This window comes from Aphis gossypii, chromosome 2, assembly GCF_020184175.1.
Source record: "Aphis gossypii isolate Hap1 chromosome 2, ASM2018417v2, whole genome shotgun sequence".
Lineage (NCBI taxonomy): Eukaryota > Metazoa > Arthropoda > Insecta > Hemiptera > Aphididae > Aphis > Aphis gossypii.
The window spans coordinates 1,403,853-1,420,950 of NC_065531.1; the positions used below are offsets into that span (position 1 = coordinate 1,403,853).

The 17,098-nt window shown below is 26.8% G+C and overlaps 1 protein-coding gene across 1 annotated transcript; it reads left to right on the top strand.

The window, feature by feature from the left end:
- Positions 1 to 384: 384 nt before the first annotated feature.
- LOC114131671 (protein singed) lies at positions 385 to 16,934 on the top strand. The gene is made up of 7 exons (XM_027996961.2): positions 385 to 794; positions 3,476 to 3,975; positions 4,080 to 4,497; positions 12,053 to 12,209; positions 12,314 to 12,475; positions 12,567 to 12,703; positions 12,762 to 16,934. The coding sequence occupies exons 2-7, from the start codon at positions 3,490 to 3,492 to the stop codon at positions 12,962 to 12,964; spliced, it is 1,563 nt and encodes a 520-aa protein (XP_027852762.1). The 5' UTR covers positions 385 to 794; positions 3,476 to 3,489; the 3' UTR covers positions 12,965 to 16,934.
- The last annotated feature ends 164 nt before the right edge of the window (positions 16,935 to 17,098 follow it).

The window sequence follows — 17,098 nt, forward strand, 5'->3', positions numbered from 1 at the left end:
CAAGTTATAATTATAATATATATATTTAGTATGAGGTCCGACGAGCAAAATGATATTACTCTCGCCAAATATTAATAAATACAAGGATGGAAGAACTGAAGAAGTAAAACGAACATAACGAAATAAACTGACAATGACCATTGCAATCGCCACTCGACGGTCCGCGGACCGCGACTGCCGGCTTGTGAGTTGTGACGGTCAACGCTGTTCAAGTAATCAAGTGTCGAGTTCAAGGTAGGGCGTCACACGCGTGCGCATTGGGATCGCGGTAGTCAATGGTAATAGTGGTAGCGGACGTGGTATCTCACGGCAGCGTTAGCGGCGGCGGCGGTACTGTGAATCGTGATAGTCCGCTACTCTGCAGCAGCTCTACTCACTGCCGCGATCGGAGCGTCTTCGTTATACGTCGTCAGTCGTCACTCGTCAGCTACTCTCGTCACCACTGCCCTACGATTGCCTCGTCAGTATTATTGTATAGTGGTAATAGTAGTACGGCACATCTGTCGCTCGAATCCGATAGGTGTCGCGGGGCAATACGTTCCTCGCCGGCTCACTGCTACTCGACCGGCAGCCCCCTTCCCTTTCCCCGTCATTGATGTTATAAACAAATAACAACATTACATCGTACGGAATCGTAGTCCACCGGCAGTCCCGTTGTTGCATTCTGTGCGTGTGCTTGTGTCCGTCGTGTCTATCTCGTCGTCTGCTGTTTTACGCGCACCGTCGTCTCCACGTCCCCTGAAAAGACTCGTCGTTCGTCGTCGTTTAAAATAAACAGTACCCAGACGCAATCGGTACGTATACACAAACCACATAAATTATTTTAATAATAACTCTAGTATCTAATTTACACACGTCGTGATGTATTGTCATCCTGTGAAGTCCGATTAAAAAAAGAAAAAGGATTACTCTCGACGACAATGTTATATTTTAATTTGACTGTTGTGGATGATTACATCGTCAGATCGTTTGAAATGTTAATAAATAAAGGCGCTATCATCGCCTGAGCTGCTATTATGGTGTGTGATTTTTCCCGACGTTGGACCGCTCGGTGGCGTTTTCGTCGCGCTGAAAATCGATTTTCCGCCTCTCTGATATCATTTTCTATACCTACACGATTGTATCAAATTTTCAGGAAGCTCGTGATGCATTCCCTCCGTCGTCTCCAGCAGCTACCGTACAGTTGTTTACTTTTGAGTAATAATAAATACAGTGCACGTACTCGCGCTATACTATATTTAATATTATTATGACTATAACATGGCCTTCTCCACCACCACCCCAATAAGGGGTTCTCGTCCTGGTATGAATTGTACTATAAAACCGTATGTGGTGTGTCCACGGGGGTGGCCGCCCTCCTACTGCATGTGACCAACCCCAAACCATTACCGGGTGTGCCCTAGTCGTCTGACGGTCTGCTGACGTCTCCGTGATACGTTTCAATAGCCTTATATTTAGATATTTTTTAACATAAGAGATTTATATTATAATTTTATATTACTATTAAATGCATAATACTTAGCAGGCTCCTGATCATAAGTGGTATAATTATAATTTATATAACTGGGGGGTATTTCACGTTAGATAGATAATTTCATGGAATTTGTACGCGTTTTATATAACTTTTAAGTTTATAGTTACAAACTGGATTTCTGCAAAAGTGCGGAGACGTCAATGTTTGTACTCCTCGTCTATGCGTGTAATGGTCGTGTTTTAGCATTGATTAATTACTGCCGTAACTGTAATTAATTATTGGTTGAAGATATTCAAATAATTATATAATTTATAATACCTTTATTAAAAATTTTCCAATTATTATTGTACCTATGAGAACCTGAGACCTGACTAATTCAGTGATCCTTCAGTTTTACAATTTCATTATTTTTATTATAATATTATAAATTTTAAAGCGTTGAATTCATGGTATAGTACTAAAGTACGTTTGATTTATATTTTATAGTGTAGAACGCATAGGTACTTCGCCGATTATATGTATATAAATACGTGATTTTCCAGAACAAAATACCACAAGGTTTATATTTAAAACTTTAAAGGTCAATCACTTGTTTTTATACATGTTCGGCAAAATAACACCAAAATTTAAACTGTGATCCATTATTGTCGGTGTTTCATTCCAATTGTTCAATATAATTCCTGATTTACCTAAAACCTTCGTATTAATTATGTATTATTTATGTGTATCGATTAGTAAAACTTATGCAACTTTGTCGTTGTAGACATTCCACATGATTTAAAAATGTTCTAAATTTATAATATTACATGATTATGTTTACTTAATATTACATGTATATTTACGTGTATTCGTGTAGGTACATTGAATATTAGTTTAGAAATATTGTAGATTTGTTCTCATTTACTTCATTGAAACTTTTCAACCCTTTTAAACGACTTTTTTTTATCTAAATATTAATATATTATACAATATTTCTGATCAATTAAAAAGTTCTATTTATAATTTCAAATAGGTACTTATTAATAACTATGTATATTACATGTAGGTATATTAATCTTTTGGAATTTACTTCCATTAGCATAAACTTATCAAACTACAAAAATATTGTAACATTTGTAACAAACCAAAGTTTACATAATTAGCTAAATTAGGTTAATTTATAAACTATTACCAATGTATTACGTTCTATGATATTGGATTGAAGTTGAAATATAAGGTTATCGAAAAATAATTTAATTATTTGTGATGTATAAGATTTACGTTGTGGCATTGTGCGTTATTTAGGTATATTGTATAATGTATTTATTAACATTTTTAAGTTCTATAGGTATAAGCAATCAGGTACTTATTGATCATTTAAATTATAAATTATTTATTCTACTTATTTGATGTACTTTTATATTATGCGATTATAAACTTAACTACTAAAGTATTAAATAATTTTTAATAGTTACCTGTTGGTACATGGTTATGGTGTACTCATTATCCATAGTAAAATAAAAATAATGACATAAACATACATTGAATAAATTGTATTATACTGCATGAAGGCTTCATTAGGTGGCAGAAAGTAATGAAATTGATGTGCTTATTAAGAGTGATACGGTTTGTGTAGTATTGTTGAATACAAGGTTGAACACAATCGATTTAATTTTTAGATTTGGTACCTACTACCTTCCTACCTTAAAAGAAAAAAGTATATTAAGACAAACTGTTTGGAAAAAATTAATTTTAAATAAATCATTAAATAATTCTTTAGTGAAATATACCCATAAGTAATTTATAAAAGCAATAAGCTATTAATATTATTACAATAGTTTTAATTTAGTAGATACTTACACTAAATAAACAATTATTAAAGATATCTATAAAAGTGCTTAAACTATTTAGTGTTAGAGACTTTAGAGTATTTAATGATGATATTAATTTATGTATTCTTTTGATATTTTTATAAAACTAAAATTAATAATTGTTGCTATTATTTACTATTATAATTTTTAGATTGATATTCAGTCATGAACGGATTCAATAATCATGAAATAAACGAAGGAGGTCATAAGCTTTCAGTTTCACCATGCAGTTGTTGGACAATTGGTTTGGTCAATGTTGATTCTAAACGTTATTTAACAGCTGAAACATTTGGGTTCAAAATCAATGCTAATGGTGCATCGTTAAAAAAAAAACAATTATGGACCTTAGAACCAAGCACTAATAATTCATTATTAAGTGATGGTCCTACTACTACAATTCGACTGCGATCACATTTAGATAAATATTTAGCAGTAGATACTTTTGGAAATGTGACTTGTGATGGTGATGATCCCACTGATCCAGGAACTGTATTTCAAGTTTCTGTAACTGATGGGAACTCTGGTAGCTGGGCATTGAAAAATGTTGTACGAGGTTACTACTTAGGTGCTTCCTCAGATAATCTTAAATGCACCGCGAAAGCAGCAGGATCCAGTGAACTCTGGCTCGTTCATTTAGCTGCAAGGCCTCAAGTAAGTAGATTTGTTATAATTTAATATATGTATGTATATATTGATGTAATTTATATCAAAACATCTATTAAAATACTTTATTTAATTTAAATATATTATTTAAGGTGAACCTAAGATCAGTTGGACGAAAACGTTTTGCTCATTTATCTGAAAACTTAGATGAAATTCATGTTGATGCAAATATACCTTGGGGTGAAGATACACTTTTTACCCTTGAACTGCGACCAGATGACGACTTCAAATATGCCATACACACATGCAACAATAAATATTTATCTAGAGATGGAAAATTAGTTGATACGTGTACATCCAATTGTTTATTTTCGCTCGAATATCACTCAGCTGGGTCTTTAGCTTTGAGAGACAAGGTTGGTGGTTATTTATCTCCAATTGGTTCTAAAGCACTTCTTAAAACACGATCACAGACCGTTACTAAGGATGAATTGTTTACTCTTGAAGATTCTTTACCACAAGCAAGCTTTATTGCTGCTCTCAATTCAAAATATGTATCAGTTAAACAAGGTTAGTAGTTATAAATTAATATAATATTTAATAATAATAACATTTGAATTGGTAAAAAAGCAATTTAGTGTCCAATTCTTTTGTGACTTGTGTACTAGCCATGGCCCATAGACCTTTACTCATAGACGCAACATTACTGGTTGGTACTTGTCAGGGTTGGGTGGTGCCATAGAGTAATTACTCTATGGGTGGTGTGGTCACGACACAAATTCTTATCATACAATAATTTTTAAAATTCAACATACGTTACATACAATTGCCAAACTTGAAATTCTATTCTGCATGTGCAATGTGCATAGTAATTCAGTAATAATAGAACAGCGCTTTCAAATCTGACCCTTAGAGTAATTGATAGAGTTATTGTATGGTCTGACCACTGAAACTATACCCATGCTCTATCTATAAGTATAAGGTCTATGGTACTACCAATATTCTTTTTGTCTGATAGTAAGGGTTGGTTGACTTCATTGGTTTCACAATCTTATGAATCTTATCTTGTCATCAGAAAACTATTGTGTTATGGTGTGTTTGATTCTTAGTCTATTCAATATTATCTTAATCATATTTAATCTGAGAAGAAACCTTTTATTTTTCTTAAAAATTTCATAATTTCTATTGATTGTGAGTCTTCGACACCATCATATTCTTTTCAACTTAAATTGTAAATTGTAATTTTAGTCTTATTTTTCATTTATATTTCTTAGAATTAATGTAAAATGTTCAATGTTGAGTTGATTATTTTTAATAAATAATTAAGTTACTTAACTCGTTTCTTAAAGATGAAAGTGATGAAGTTTTTTTATTTTTCAATTAGAAAAATAACTACATTATTTAGTGTTTCATGTAAAAAAAAAAAAAGGGATTTTTTTAATTTTTTAACATTCAACAAACAATAAAAGTAGTAATTAATATATAGGTTTTATTTTATAAAGATATAAACATTTTTTTTTAAATTAGGCAACAATAAAAAAATAATATTTTTTAATTAGCAATACTTTATTAAATAATAAATACACATTATGTTATTAGAATTACTAATTTTAAGTAATTTCAATATTTTCGGCGTTTGGAAACAATTTTTACAAAATTATTCAACATGTTATAAACAAAATTAGTAATGTCGTTATAATAATGTAATACTTACATTACGTTACTGCCTAACACTGGTTATAACTTATAAATAGAATAAATTATAATTTTAGTTAATTATAAATAATAATAGTTCTCGGTTTAAATGGATATTATTTTAACTTATACCCTGAAGGTAAAATATTATACGAGTATTTCAATTTTTTAAATCATTGTAATTGTATTATGAATTATATTAAAAATATTAAAAAACATTTAATTCGATACTATTCAATAATACCCAACTAAATATTTGTAAACGATATAAACAAAATAACTTTTACAATCCTCGAAAGATTTTAGAGAAGTGCATGTGTTTTAAATTTCTGTGAGTGATGGTCATTTCGTGAATAAAGCTTATGCCCTAAATTACAGCACCTATTAGTAATTTGTGTGAAATTTAACTCGACATTATTAAAACTGGTTTACTTTCCTCTAACATTTTCTTACGCTCATATAATTGACCCCTTTTATCAAAATACATTTTATTGAAATTAAGTTTTAAAATTTAATTTGTCACGATAATTAATACAATTATACGTGAATTTGAGGTAATATTGCATATTATAAAGTTTTTATTTACTCATTCGTTTTAATTACTTATACATTTTATTTTATAATTACATTGAATTGTATATAATAGCGTTTTTTCTTATTTATATTTAACAATATAATTATTACGAATTAATAATATAACCAATTGTTGTGCATTAAAAGAAAATGACTAACCGTATTTAATTTAGAAAATTCATTGAGAAGAAATTCGAAATGGCTCATTAATAAGTAAAATTTATATCATGTGCTTATAGAGTCAATAATTTAAATAGTAGCAATTATATCCGCTAAAATTCTACTTATATAATATAGTATATTTTTTTATTTATTTATGAGTTTTTTTTCATATATCCTAAAACTATAGTTTCTTATAACTATGTTGTTACAACTGTTTTAAAAATAATAATATTGTGGTACTCAAAGGAAGTTAACATTGCATTATTACATGGATAGAATAATAAAACACAATGGATGCAATGAATCAATAATGCGTCATTCGTGTTGGTTTTGTTTTAATAAATTTATTAAACAAATTTTTTTTTTTTTAATGTGTCCAGCTAAAAATCTAATTTACAAAAGTGGAACCTAATATTATGTAAATAATAATAATATGTCAATTGCAAGCAAAAGTTAAGTTGTGAAAAGTCAGTATAGGAACTCCGCTATATAGGTTGGTACTGTTAAGTAATTCATAATATTATATATTATACATGTATGTTCTAGTTCATAATATTTTCATTATATATTAACGTCGACAACTCGTCTTGACGTCTTGTTAAACATCACAGTACGAGGATTAAACCAATTATAACACAGGTGAATAAACCTCGTTTTTCTTCTTTATAATTGTTGTTTTAATTTGACACGGTCTAGCGGAGACGCATTTTCGTAACTCTTCAAAATACATGCTTGTTGTATCTTTAATTTTACCCAGGTATCGTGGCATCGTGCGTATCTTCAGATATTCTGTTCGCATACAAATAATGTATATAGTGACGTCACTACGTCAGTCATTTTTGTTTGCATTTCAATTTGATTATTAAAATTATTCTTCCTTTATAATATAGTATTGTCATTATTTTTTTGAATTTAATATTACACAGAAACATCTTTGTTATTTAATCTGAACTTAAACAACACTGCTTGTATATAGTTAGGTGTACACGTATTAAAAATAATTACTGTTTCAGAATTCTTTTCATCCATTAAAAATAAATTATTGACAAGAGCTCTTGGTAGTGTGTTCTTTACTTATTCCTTAAAATGATCTATAAATAACTTTTACACGTATTTACCGTATTACTGTATCTCGATTTTTATTTTTTCAAACGTATGGTAAGCAGTAGACATCGTCCGTAAGGATACATACGATAGCTATATTTTAGTATTGTACACATGGTCATATCTCACGGATCTGTTACATGGTTTAAAATATTTTCTTACGAGGTATAATAGGGTGGATAGTGAGATCACAGTACCACACCCTTATTTTATATTAAAGTTGTATGCAAATAGTGTGTTTTAACAGCTGCGAACAGTAGTCATAACCGAAAGTATTTGTAAAGTAAATGAGCAATATTCTTTTTTAGTTTTTACTATTATATGTATATCATTTGATGAGGAAATTTATTCGTTTATTTTTAACTATAAAATAGGATAAAGAAAAAAAACGATAAAGAGGAAACATCATATTCAATATTATTAACACGCTTATTTAAGGATAATAACATTTTGTAATTTATTTTAGCCGCAAATCGTTTTGATTATCCATATAAAACTCATTTCTACTTAATTAATTTATATATTTTTAAATTTATATGTACTTGATTTTAATTTGTATTACACAATTTGTTGTTGTAATTGCTCACTTATTTACTTAAAATTTATAATTTTTATTTTCATCTTATTATAACCTTTCCGAGTTAGTATTGATGATTATTAATTATATACTGGTAAACTGCGAATTTAATTCGATAAGTAAATTTGATAATAACACGTCAGCTATATTATGATACCCTTCATTCGTTTAATACATATATTGTTTTTTTTTTTTAATAATTAATCACCAGCTGTTATAGATAATGATTAATGAGTGCTGACCAAAAAAAAAATAATGAATAATTATATGTATTTTACGATGTATTTAGATTAAATCCTTTAACATATAGGGCTATATAAAAGTTATACTTTAAAATAATACAATATTAATGTTATAAATAATGTTATAAATTGTTTGATGGTAAAAGTAAATTTTTTACTATTTAAAATTTCTCGTTAAAAGCTTTTATCTAAAATAGTATAATACAATTTTAATCGTGTAGTAACTAGTAAATAATATTTAGAGATATTCAAGTTTGAACAATATACTTTTTTATTATGTAAAAAAATAAATCATTTTATTTTAAATGTTGAACATTATTATAATTAATATATTGTAAATATTATTTATTATTTTATACAACACAATCGATCTCTAAAATATAATATATTATAAAGGAATAATAATGATTCGTAAATAGAAATAAAAATAAGATACTCGATACTTTTCAAGAGTGTTGTGATACAAGATACAATTTTATTTATGATACATGTAAATTCAATACTACCAATTCCTGTTTGCTGTTTTAGTGTATATAATTAAAGTATATTGACATTGCTCATTAAATATTATTAATTAGCAATAAACTAATAACTAATATATATTATACAAAAGTATAACTTAAGAGTAGGTATACCTAAACACAATACTCATTCAAAATAATTTGTATTAATTAAAGCATTAAAGCATTTTAATTTAATGAACTATCTGCACGTTTTTTTGGATTAAATTAATAGAAATTATATTGATTAAATAGTTATCGTAAATATTACACAAATTTAAGCGATTTTAACTTATATTTTATAGAATATATCAAACCTACACTAAACTAGGTCTATACTTGACAATAAAGTATATATTTTTAATTAATAATATTATTTTTTGCTTAAAAATGAAAAACTATCTCATTATAAAAATACCATGCTTTTAATTTTAATATACAATTATTGTATTATATCAGATTCTAAATTATATAAAATATAAGTCTTATAAATATTTTCTAAAGCAACCTTTCAGAATATTTTATTTGTGAATAACACGAACATATTTATGGTATTAAAACTATAGGTATTTATTAGAACGGTTAAAATGTTTAAATGGTTAACTGTGCAAAAACTTACTAAATTCTCTTCTTTATTGTTAATGAAGCTAATTATAATTAAACCACAGTCTAGTGAACACATTGAAATAGTAACATGTTGTTTTAAGAATTGGAAATTTTGCATTACCTACGTTTCTTATTCATGTAACAATTATCATAACAGCAGGGAGTATGTATAGTCTTTACAGGTATACATTTGAAATAAATAGTCCGCGTGAAACAATTAATTTAATGGTTTTTGTAATCAGTCTGGTGGTAAGATTTAAATCAACATGTATCTAGCCACCTATGTGTGTGATATACTGATGTATCTACTAAAATTAGTCATAAAACATTAATTTTATATTAAATTAAATTTAATTTCGAAATAATTAAATGAAACAATATATTATACCGTTCTCGGCTTCTCATTTGGCTTAAAACTAATTTATTTTATATTGGGCAATCATAAAAAAATTCTGTTTACAAGTTATCTTTTCGTGTCCAAGAAATCAAACTTTTAAATGGCTGGTACCGAATTGGTTCCTAAGCCCCAACCCCACATGCCGAATCAGTTCCCATTTGAAAAATATATTTTATTGAAGCAAGCTTTATTGGTTCTCGTTTAATTACTCACATTTCCCTTCTCAATTTTATAGGCGTAGGACTACTAACTTTAAAGTAAGCTTGGTTAAAAATAATAATCAACAACTTAGTTCCATTTTCACTAAACATAAACTCCATAAAATTAAAAAATAATAATACGATTGATGCGTTTAAGCGAAAACAAATTTATATAGGTATAAGTATAAATAAAGATGTGTTATTCGATACTGTACAGTGCTCACTAACATTATTGTCGTAAGTTCATAGAATATATACTATATACCCATAAAGCGAATAAGTACGTATATCTCACTCGTTAACTTAATCGATCATGGTATCAGCATTCAGCAATTATTTTCTAAGCCTCCAAAAATCTATTGCTATTGTAGAGTGTAGGTATATTTATATTTTATATTATCTAATTTATATTTTTCACCAATTATTAAAAATAAAATTATAATTGTAACTACTATTTGATCTGAACACAACCGGCCAACGAGATTACGGGAACCAATTTGTCTCAATCTAATAAAATACCCTTTTCAATCGGAGTCCAATTTTCGGTTATTCCTTTTTAAATATACGGGATATTTCGTCTGTCAAAAATTATTTATACTGTATGTATATAGTATATTTACGTTTAGCTTCGTTGATTATAATATTACAATGAATTGATTTATCACTTACCATCTATCAAATTGAAGGGTATAGGTAAATATTTACCTATTGCACTTAGTTGGTGGTATTTTTTTTATACCTGAAATTAGAAGTGAGTTTGAGAACTTTTAAACTGTATTATTTTTCACTCTTACAACTTATTTTAAAATTAAAGCATGGAAAAAACTTAAAATAAAATAGATAATTTTGTTACTTTAAAGTTTGATCAATTCATTCAAAAATTTAAGTGAATGGCTAATTGGCTAATTACAAATTTATTATGGAATTAATTGCTACTTGTAATACGGAAACAACAAATGTGGGTAATTTTGTATCCACTTAAGTCTTAAATCTGTTTTAAAAACTATTTCAATGATATAAATGTTATAATAGTAAAGATGGTGAATTTATGGAACGTTTGCCAACAGTTTAACGAAAAATGATAAATATCCGAAAATATTTTCATTTTATTATTTAATCTTACATTCATGGGCCCATAAGAGGGGGCAAGATAGGACACCTGCCCCCTCCTGGAGAACAATTATTAAAAACTTGTAACTCAATAAATATTACCATAATATTAATATTATCTATACTACCTATTATGTTTGAGAATTTATTTATTTTGATCCCTCCTAAAATGTTACCTAAGAGCGCCAATGCTTACATTTAATATCTAATACCTAAATAAATATGTTATTTCAAAAATAAAAAATAAAAATAAAGTTACCAATTGTAAAAATTTAGAACTCTGTTTTTGAAAATAATATAAAATAAATAATGAATTTTATAATTAATTAAAAGTGGCTCTTCCAAATAACTCAATATTCGTGATACCTACACATAATATGAAAGTTTATTTTCCAGAGTGAATTATTTCGAATTAAGACGAAGTAATAATATTATATTATTAAACAAAGCTAATGCTGTTTTTGTTTCATTAAAATATTTAAATGACAAACAAAATACATAACTGATATTAAAAAATTACAGTAAAGTTTATTAAAACCATCACTCTAATGACCTAAGAAAAAAATTGTATTTATAATTTCATATATTGTATGTATGGATATACTACTGACACGAGTATTCTTTTAACAACTGTTAAAAAATGTTTGTACGTCGTACATGACCCGCAAAAAGTTCTCCATCACTGATGAGCAGTAGTTATAATATAGATTTAGATTTTGATCGAGTTCAAACTTGAGCAATGAATATACGTATATAACTTACTAGTTACTAGTTTATCATTTTACAAGTTTAAAAGAAATGGATTTTACATTATTATTGTATTCTTGTTTTTCGAAATTCAATGAAATATCTGGTATTTTATCTATACTAGATAACTACCTATATTTTTTGTGTAGGCATTAATTTCAATGGCTTCTTATAGAATAACTTATTTTTTTATAAATATAATCCGATTGTAGGGGTGGACGTGACAGCTAACCAAGACGAAATATCTGACCACGAGACTTTCCAACTGGAATTCGATCCTTCCACTAAAAGATGGTATATACGCACAATGCAGGACAGGTATTGGACTCTCGAAACCGGAGGTGGAATACAAGCTGTTGCCGATAAAAAGTATGCGAATTATTTGTCTTATATTTTACATAGATCAAAAATTTAAATAATTTGATATGATATTTGATTATTGAATAATGATACTATTGTTTAAAAAAAAATAGATCGTCGAATGCTTTATTCGAGTTGGCATGGCAAGGAGATGGGTCGGTTTGCTTCCGAGCAAACAATGGTAAATATGTCTCTACAAAGCGGTCTGGTCATTTGTACGCAAATGTTGATGGAATTGATGACGCTTGCAAATATTTCTTTTACCTCATAAACAGGTATATACTTACATAAAATATTTGATATGTTTTTGATCTACAAATTAGAAATACTAAATTATATTAAATATTTGTATCGATTATTTTTTAGACCAATATTGGTATTAAAATGTGACCAAGGATTTGTTGGATACAAATCATCATCAAGTTTACGCCTTGAATGTAACAAGGCATCATATGAAACTATACAAGTTGAACGGTCAGATAAAGGAATTGTATTTTTTAAAGGTATTATCATAAGGTTTTGATTAAAAGATTTATTTTTATTTTTTCTTTCTTTGTTTAGGACAAACTAACAAGTATTGGCATGCACATGATGAAGGCGTTTCTGTGGAATCTGATGTACCTGAAGGATTTTTTATTGAATTAAGAGAACCTACAAGAATATGCATTAAAAGTGTTACGGGTTATTATCTTTCTGCTGGTAAAAATGGGATGTTTAAACTTGGTGATGGAGATTATAACAATGCTACAAAATGGGAGTATTAATGAACATAATATAATATTATATTATAATTTCTTTGAACACGTGTGCACTTCTGAATGGGAAAATAAAACTAAAATAAAAATTAGTAGCTGTGCTTATAATAAATATTATGGGATTTTTTAAATAAACATATATAATTATTTATTTAAATAACACTTAATTAAAATGTGTTTAATCAAATAGCTTTATGATATATACATACCTATACTCAAGTTTTATACTCAAGTTTATTTTATTATTTATAAATAATTATAAATTCCAGACAAATCTAAATTAAACTTATAAAAATTATTAATTATTATAATACAAAATATACATAAATAGAATTTGAATAAACAATTAAAATATTAAAATAATAATTGATAACATGTAGGTAATTGTTTAAATTTAAGTTAAAGTATCATACCTTTTATTCTAATAATATTTTCACTCTAATTTTCGTATATTATTATTATATTTTGTAAGGATACACAGAAATATGTGATAATCATAGTTTGTGGTCATTGTACATATGTTTGAAAAGAAAACAAGCATATGTATTTAAAACACTTAAATAATAAAATTCCATATTTTTATGACTGGGCTTTAATTTACTTAAAATATATATATTAATAGGACGAATCAATAAAATATTTAATATATATATATATTTGTATCGTTATTAAAATTAAAGTAATACGGATGTATACAAATAAAATTGAATAAAATCAGGTATCTTAAACAGATTTATATTGCTCAATATTGGTATAATTTTGTTTAAAACAAATTGTAAACAAATATATTTATAAATAACAACATTTTTTACTATACATTTTACACTTTTTGTATAAGATAATATTATAATTAATAATTATACTTAAGTCATATTATATTATATTATGTATTAGTCACATAATAATATTGAATTTATAATATGCTCTCAATATTTTAATTTAAAAAAAAAAAAAACAACCCATTATTTTCCTATTGTGTTTAGTTTTTAATGTTATTTTATAAAAAAACATAATATAGAATTATTTTTTATGTGAATAATGAAGATATTTACAATTTTTTAAATAAATAATTACTAATACTTTTTTTTAAATCAAAAATGAAATGTGCAATACCGGATATGTAAAAAAAAAAAAAATAAGTCATATAATAATAGGTTATAAAAACAACTAGTTTTATATAAGCAATGTTGCTTACATTATATATGTACCCAAACTGCCGAAGTACGTTTTGTAGTTAAATATTTAATGCTCTTATTCTCTTAGCCTCTGTATGAGTAATTGTCCTAGAATTCAGTATATAATTTATTTACATTGGTTACTAGTCTTCCAAAGAAATAGAATACTCATTTAACCTAATATTTATTAACTTTTATACATTTTTTTAAGCATTTATGGAGACTGTTTGGTATTTATTATAATATGTTTTATGAAACTATTTTTGTATTAAAATTACATTTGTAATTTTATACTTTTAATTTAATTTTATATTTATTTTACAATATATATATATATATATATATATATATTTTTTTTTTTTTTGTTGAAAATATGTATACTTTATATTTATGATTATAATTTGACTATACCCCATAAATGTGTATTTATATCAATATTAGCGCTTGAAATTTTTTTTATATTAAATAAACAATTTTTACTTATACGCTAAAAGAACAAAATTATTTTATGGAATGAACTTCATTTCTTAATTCCATTATATAAAATCTATGGTTCATTCGGCATTCGTGTAGCAGGTGATCTACCGCAGAGGGGTGATCTGCGAATTCAGGACGAGTGATCTACGTTTTAATAGTATAAAAACACATTATATTTTTTTATTACGAGTACGTCATATTATACAAATATTCGTTAAATATAAAAATAAAAAATAATTAGCTAAATATAATAATAATTTCAATTACAGTAAACGTTTTTAATATCATTTAAAAATTTTAAAAAAGTATTTTCAACATTAATTGATCTCCACCATGCTTCAATCAGATGTCGAGGTAAAAGTTCCGGTGTAGTGCCATGCATTTTTCGAAGTATTTTCATTTTCAGATGTGACCAAACGCATTCTATTGTCTGGGTGTTGGCTGCTGTTAGTGGGTCGACAAAGTTTTTAGAATGGTTTACAGTCAAGTGATTATAACCTGTATTTTGTAAAATTGTATATGGTTTCCATTCATCTGACATTATTGTTGTTCCTGGGAGTATTTCTTTTTCAATAATTGGAATAAGTGTAGCTCTATCTCGATGTTCAACAACAAAAAAACGTTTTTCAAGAAAACCATCATGCCGCCAACACATTCCAAAAACCCAAGGTCCTTCTACTCGTTTGCCATAATTTCTATTCCTGTTATTAGGAGGAATATTTTCAGAATCAGAATCAGAACTATCGTCGTCCGTCAAATTTGCACCTCTATGATCACCCAGTAGAATCCTGCCTCTATTATATTTTCTTTTCCCTCGTAGTAATGACTCGTCAATTTGAACACATTCATTAGGTCCACCCATAGGTTTCCGATTTTCATAAATAGTACAACACACATCGCGGCATAAATTGTACCAGTCTACCACTGTTTTATTAGAACGTCCTGTAAGCCGACAAACGTTTACAATACTCATGTCTTCTGACCAGTAAAAAACTAACTCTAAAATTTGTCCCAGCGACAATTTAGAATTACATTTATTATTCAAATCCGTATAAGTAAAAAATTTATTGTCTTGACGCAGAGACTGGAATGTTTGGCATCCTTTTTTAACGCATCTTAAACTTTGGTACTCACGTTGTTCACCAGAAGCCAGTCGTTTTTTTCTGATCACAATTTTTGTTTCGGAATCACATTTTTTACAATTTGGCGTTTCACTGTCATTCGGAAGTAAATTGTGAAGTTGTAAAAAATTTACTGTTGATTTTTCATCAGCAATTATTTTATAAAATTCAAACGCACGCATTATAGACAATCTCCGACCAACGAACAATTTGAAACTAACCTATCCAGCAACATTGCTAATGACTCGTAGTCATATTGTAAATGTCATTAATCGTTATCTCAATACTGTCCCACTGCGGTCTGCGATAATGTGCGAATAATAATAGTATAATATAATATAATATAATAATAGTATAATATAATATAATATAATAATTGTAGATCACCAATTACACCTTGTATACTACGGTAGATCACCTGATACACCTAAAAAGAGGTAGTAGATCACCTGCTACACGAATGCCGTTCATTCTTATAAATTCTAATAATAGTTCTTTATTTCTATACAAATGTTTCAGAAAAAGGTATAACAGGCACATCATTATTAATGCCTATTAATCTATTTAAATAATGAGAACATGAATTTTTTATTAATTTTATACCTATGAATATTGATTTATATATTTTAATCATGATTTAAGGTGTTAACTTCACCTTAATTTTGTAACACAATAAAAGTATATAATTTAATCAGAGAATTAAAAATAAGTCTTTTTTGAATTGTAAAATATATTATTGAAATTTGGTAATAACTGGGATTCTGAAACACATTAAGTATAATTTAAATTATAATTATTTTTTAGTGCACTCTAATTAACAATATGATTATATTTTAAAGTATTATAATTACATGTTCAACCATTTTATTTACCTTCATGTAGTTCATTTTGTAGAAATGTGTGCTGTATTGTTTTATTATATATATATATATATATATATATATATATATATATATATATATATATATTATATATATATATAATATATATATAGTTATAGTCTCTTCAAATAAAAATATTTTGTGCATAATATTCCAAAAACAATAATGGTATAAATATTTAGTATTATTGTTTCATTATATTTTTTTTTTTATGTAAAGTGGGTATAATAATGCTTAATTTTTATTATTATTATTATTTTATTTATATATATTAATTATAAAAATTATTATAAATTTGGCAAAATAGAAGTACATTATCAACAAATATTAGTTTATTATACTGGATTTATATAATTATTTGTATTAGATTATTACATTGTATCAGTCCTACATACGTCATATACTTACCATATTGAAAAATATAATATATAACAATCTTATAATTCTATACTCCGTTCAAGTTTAGAAACGATCAACTTCTGCACATGG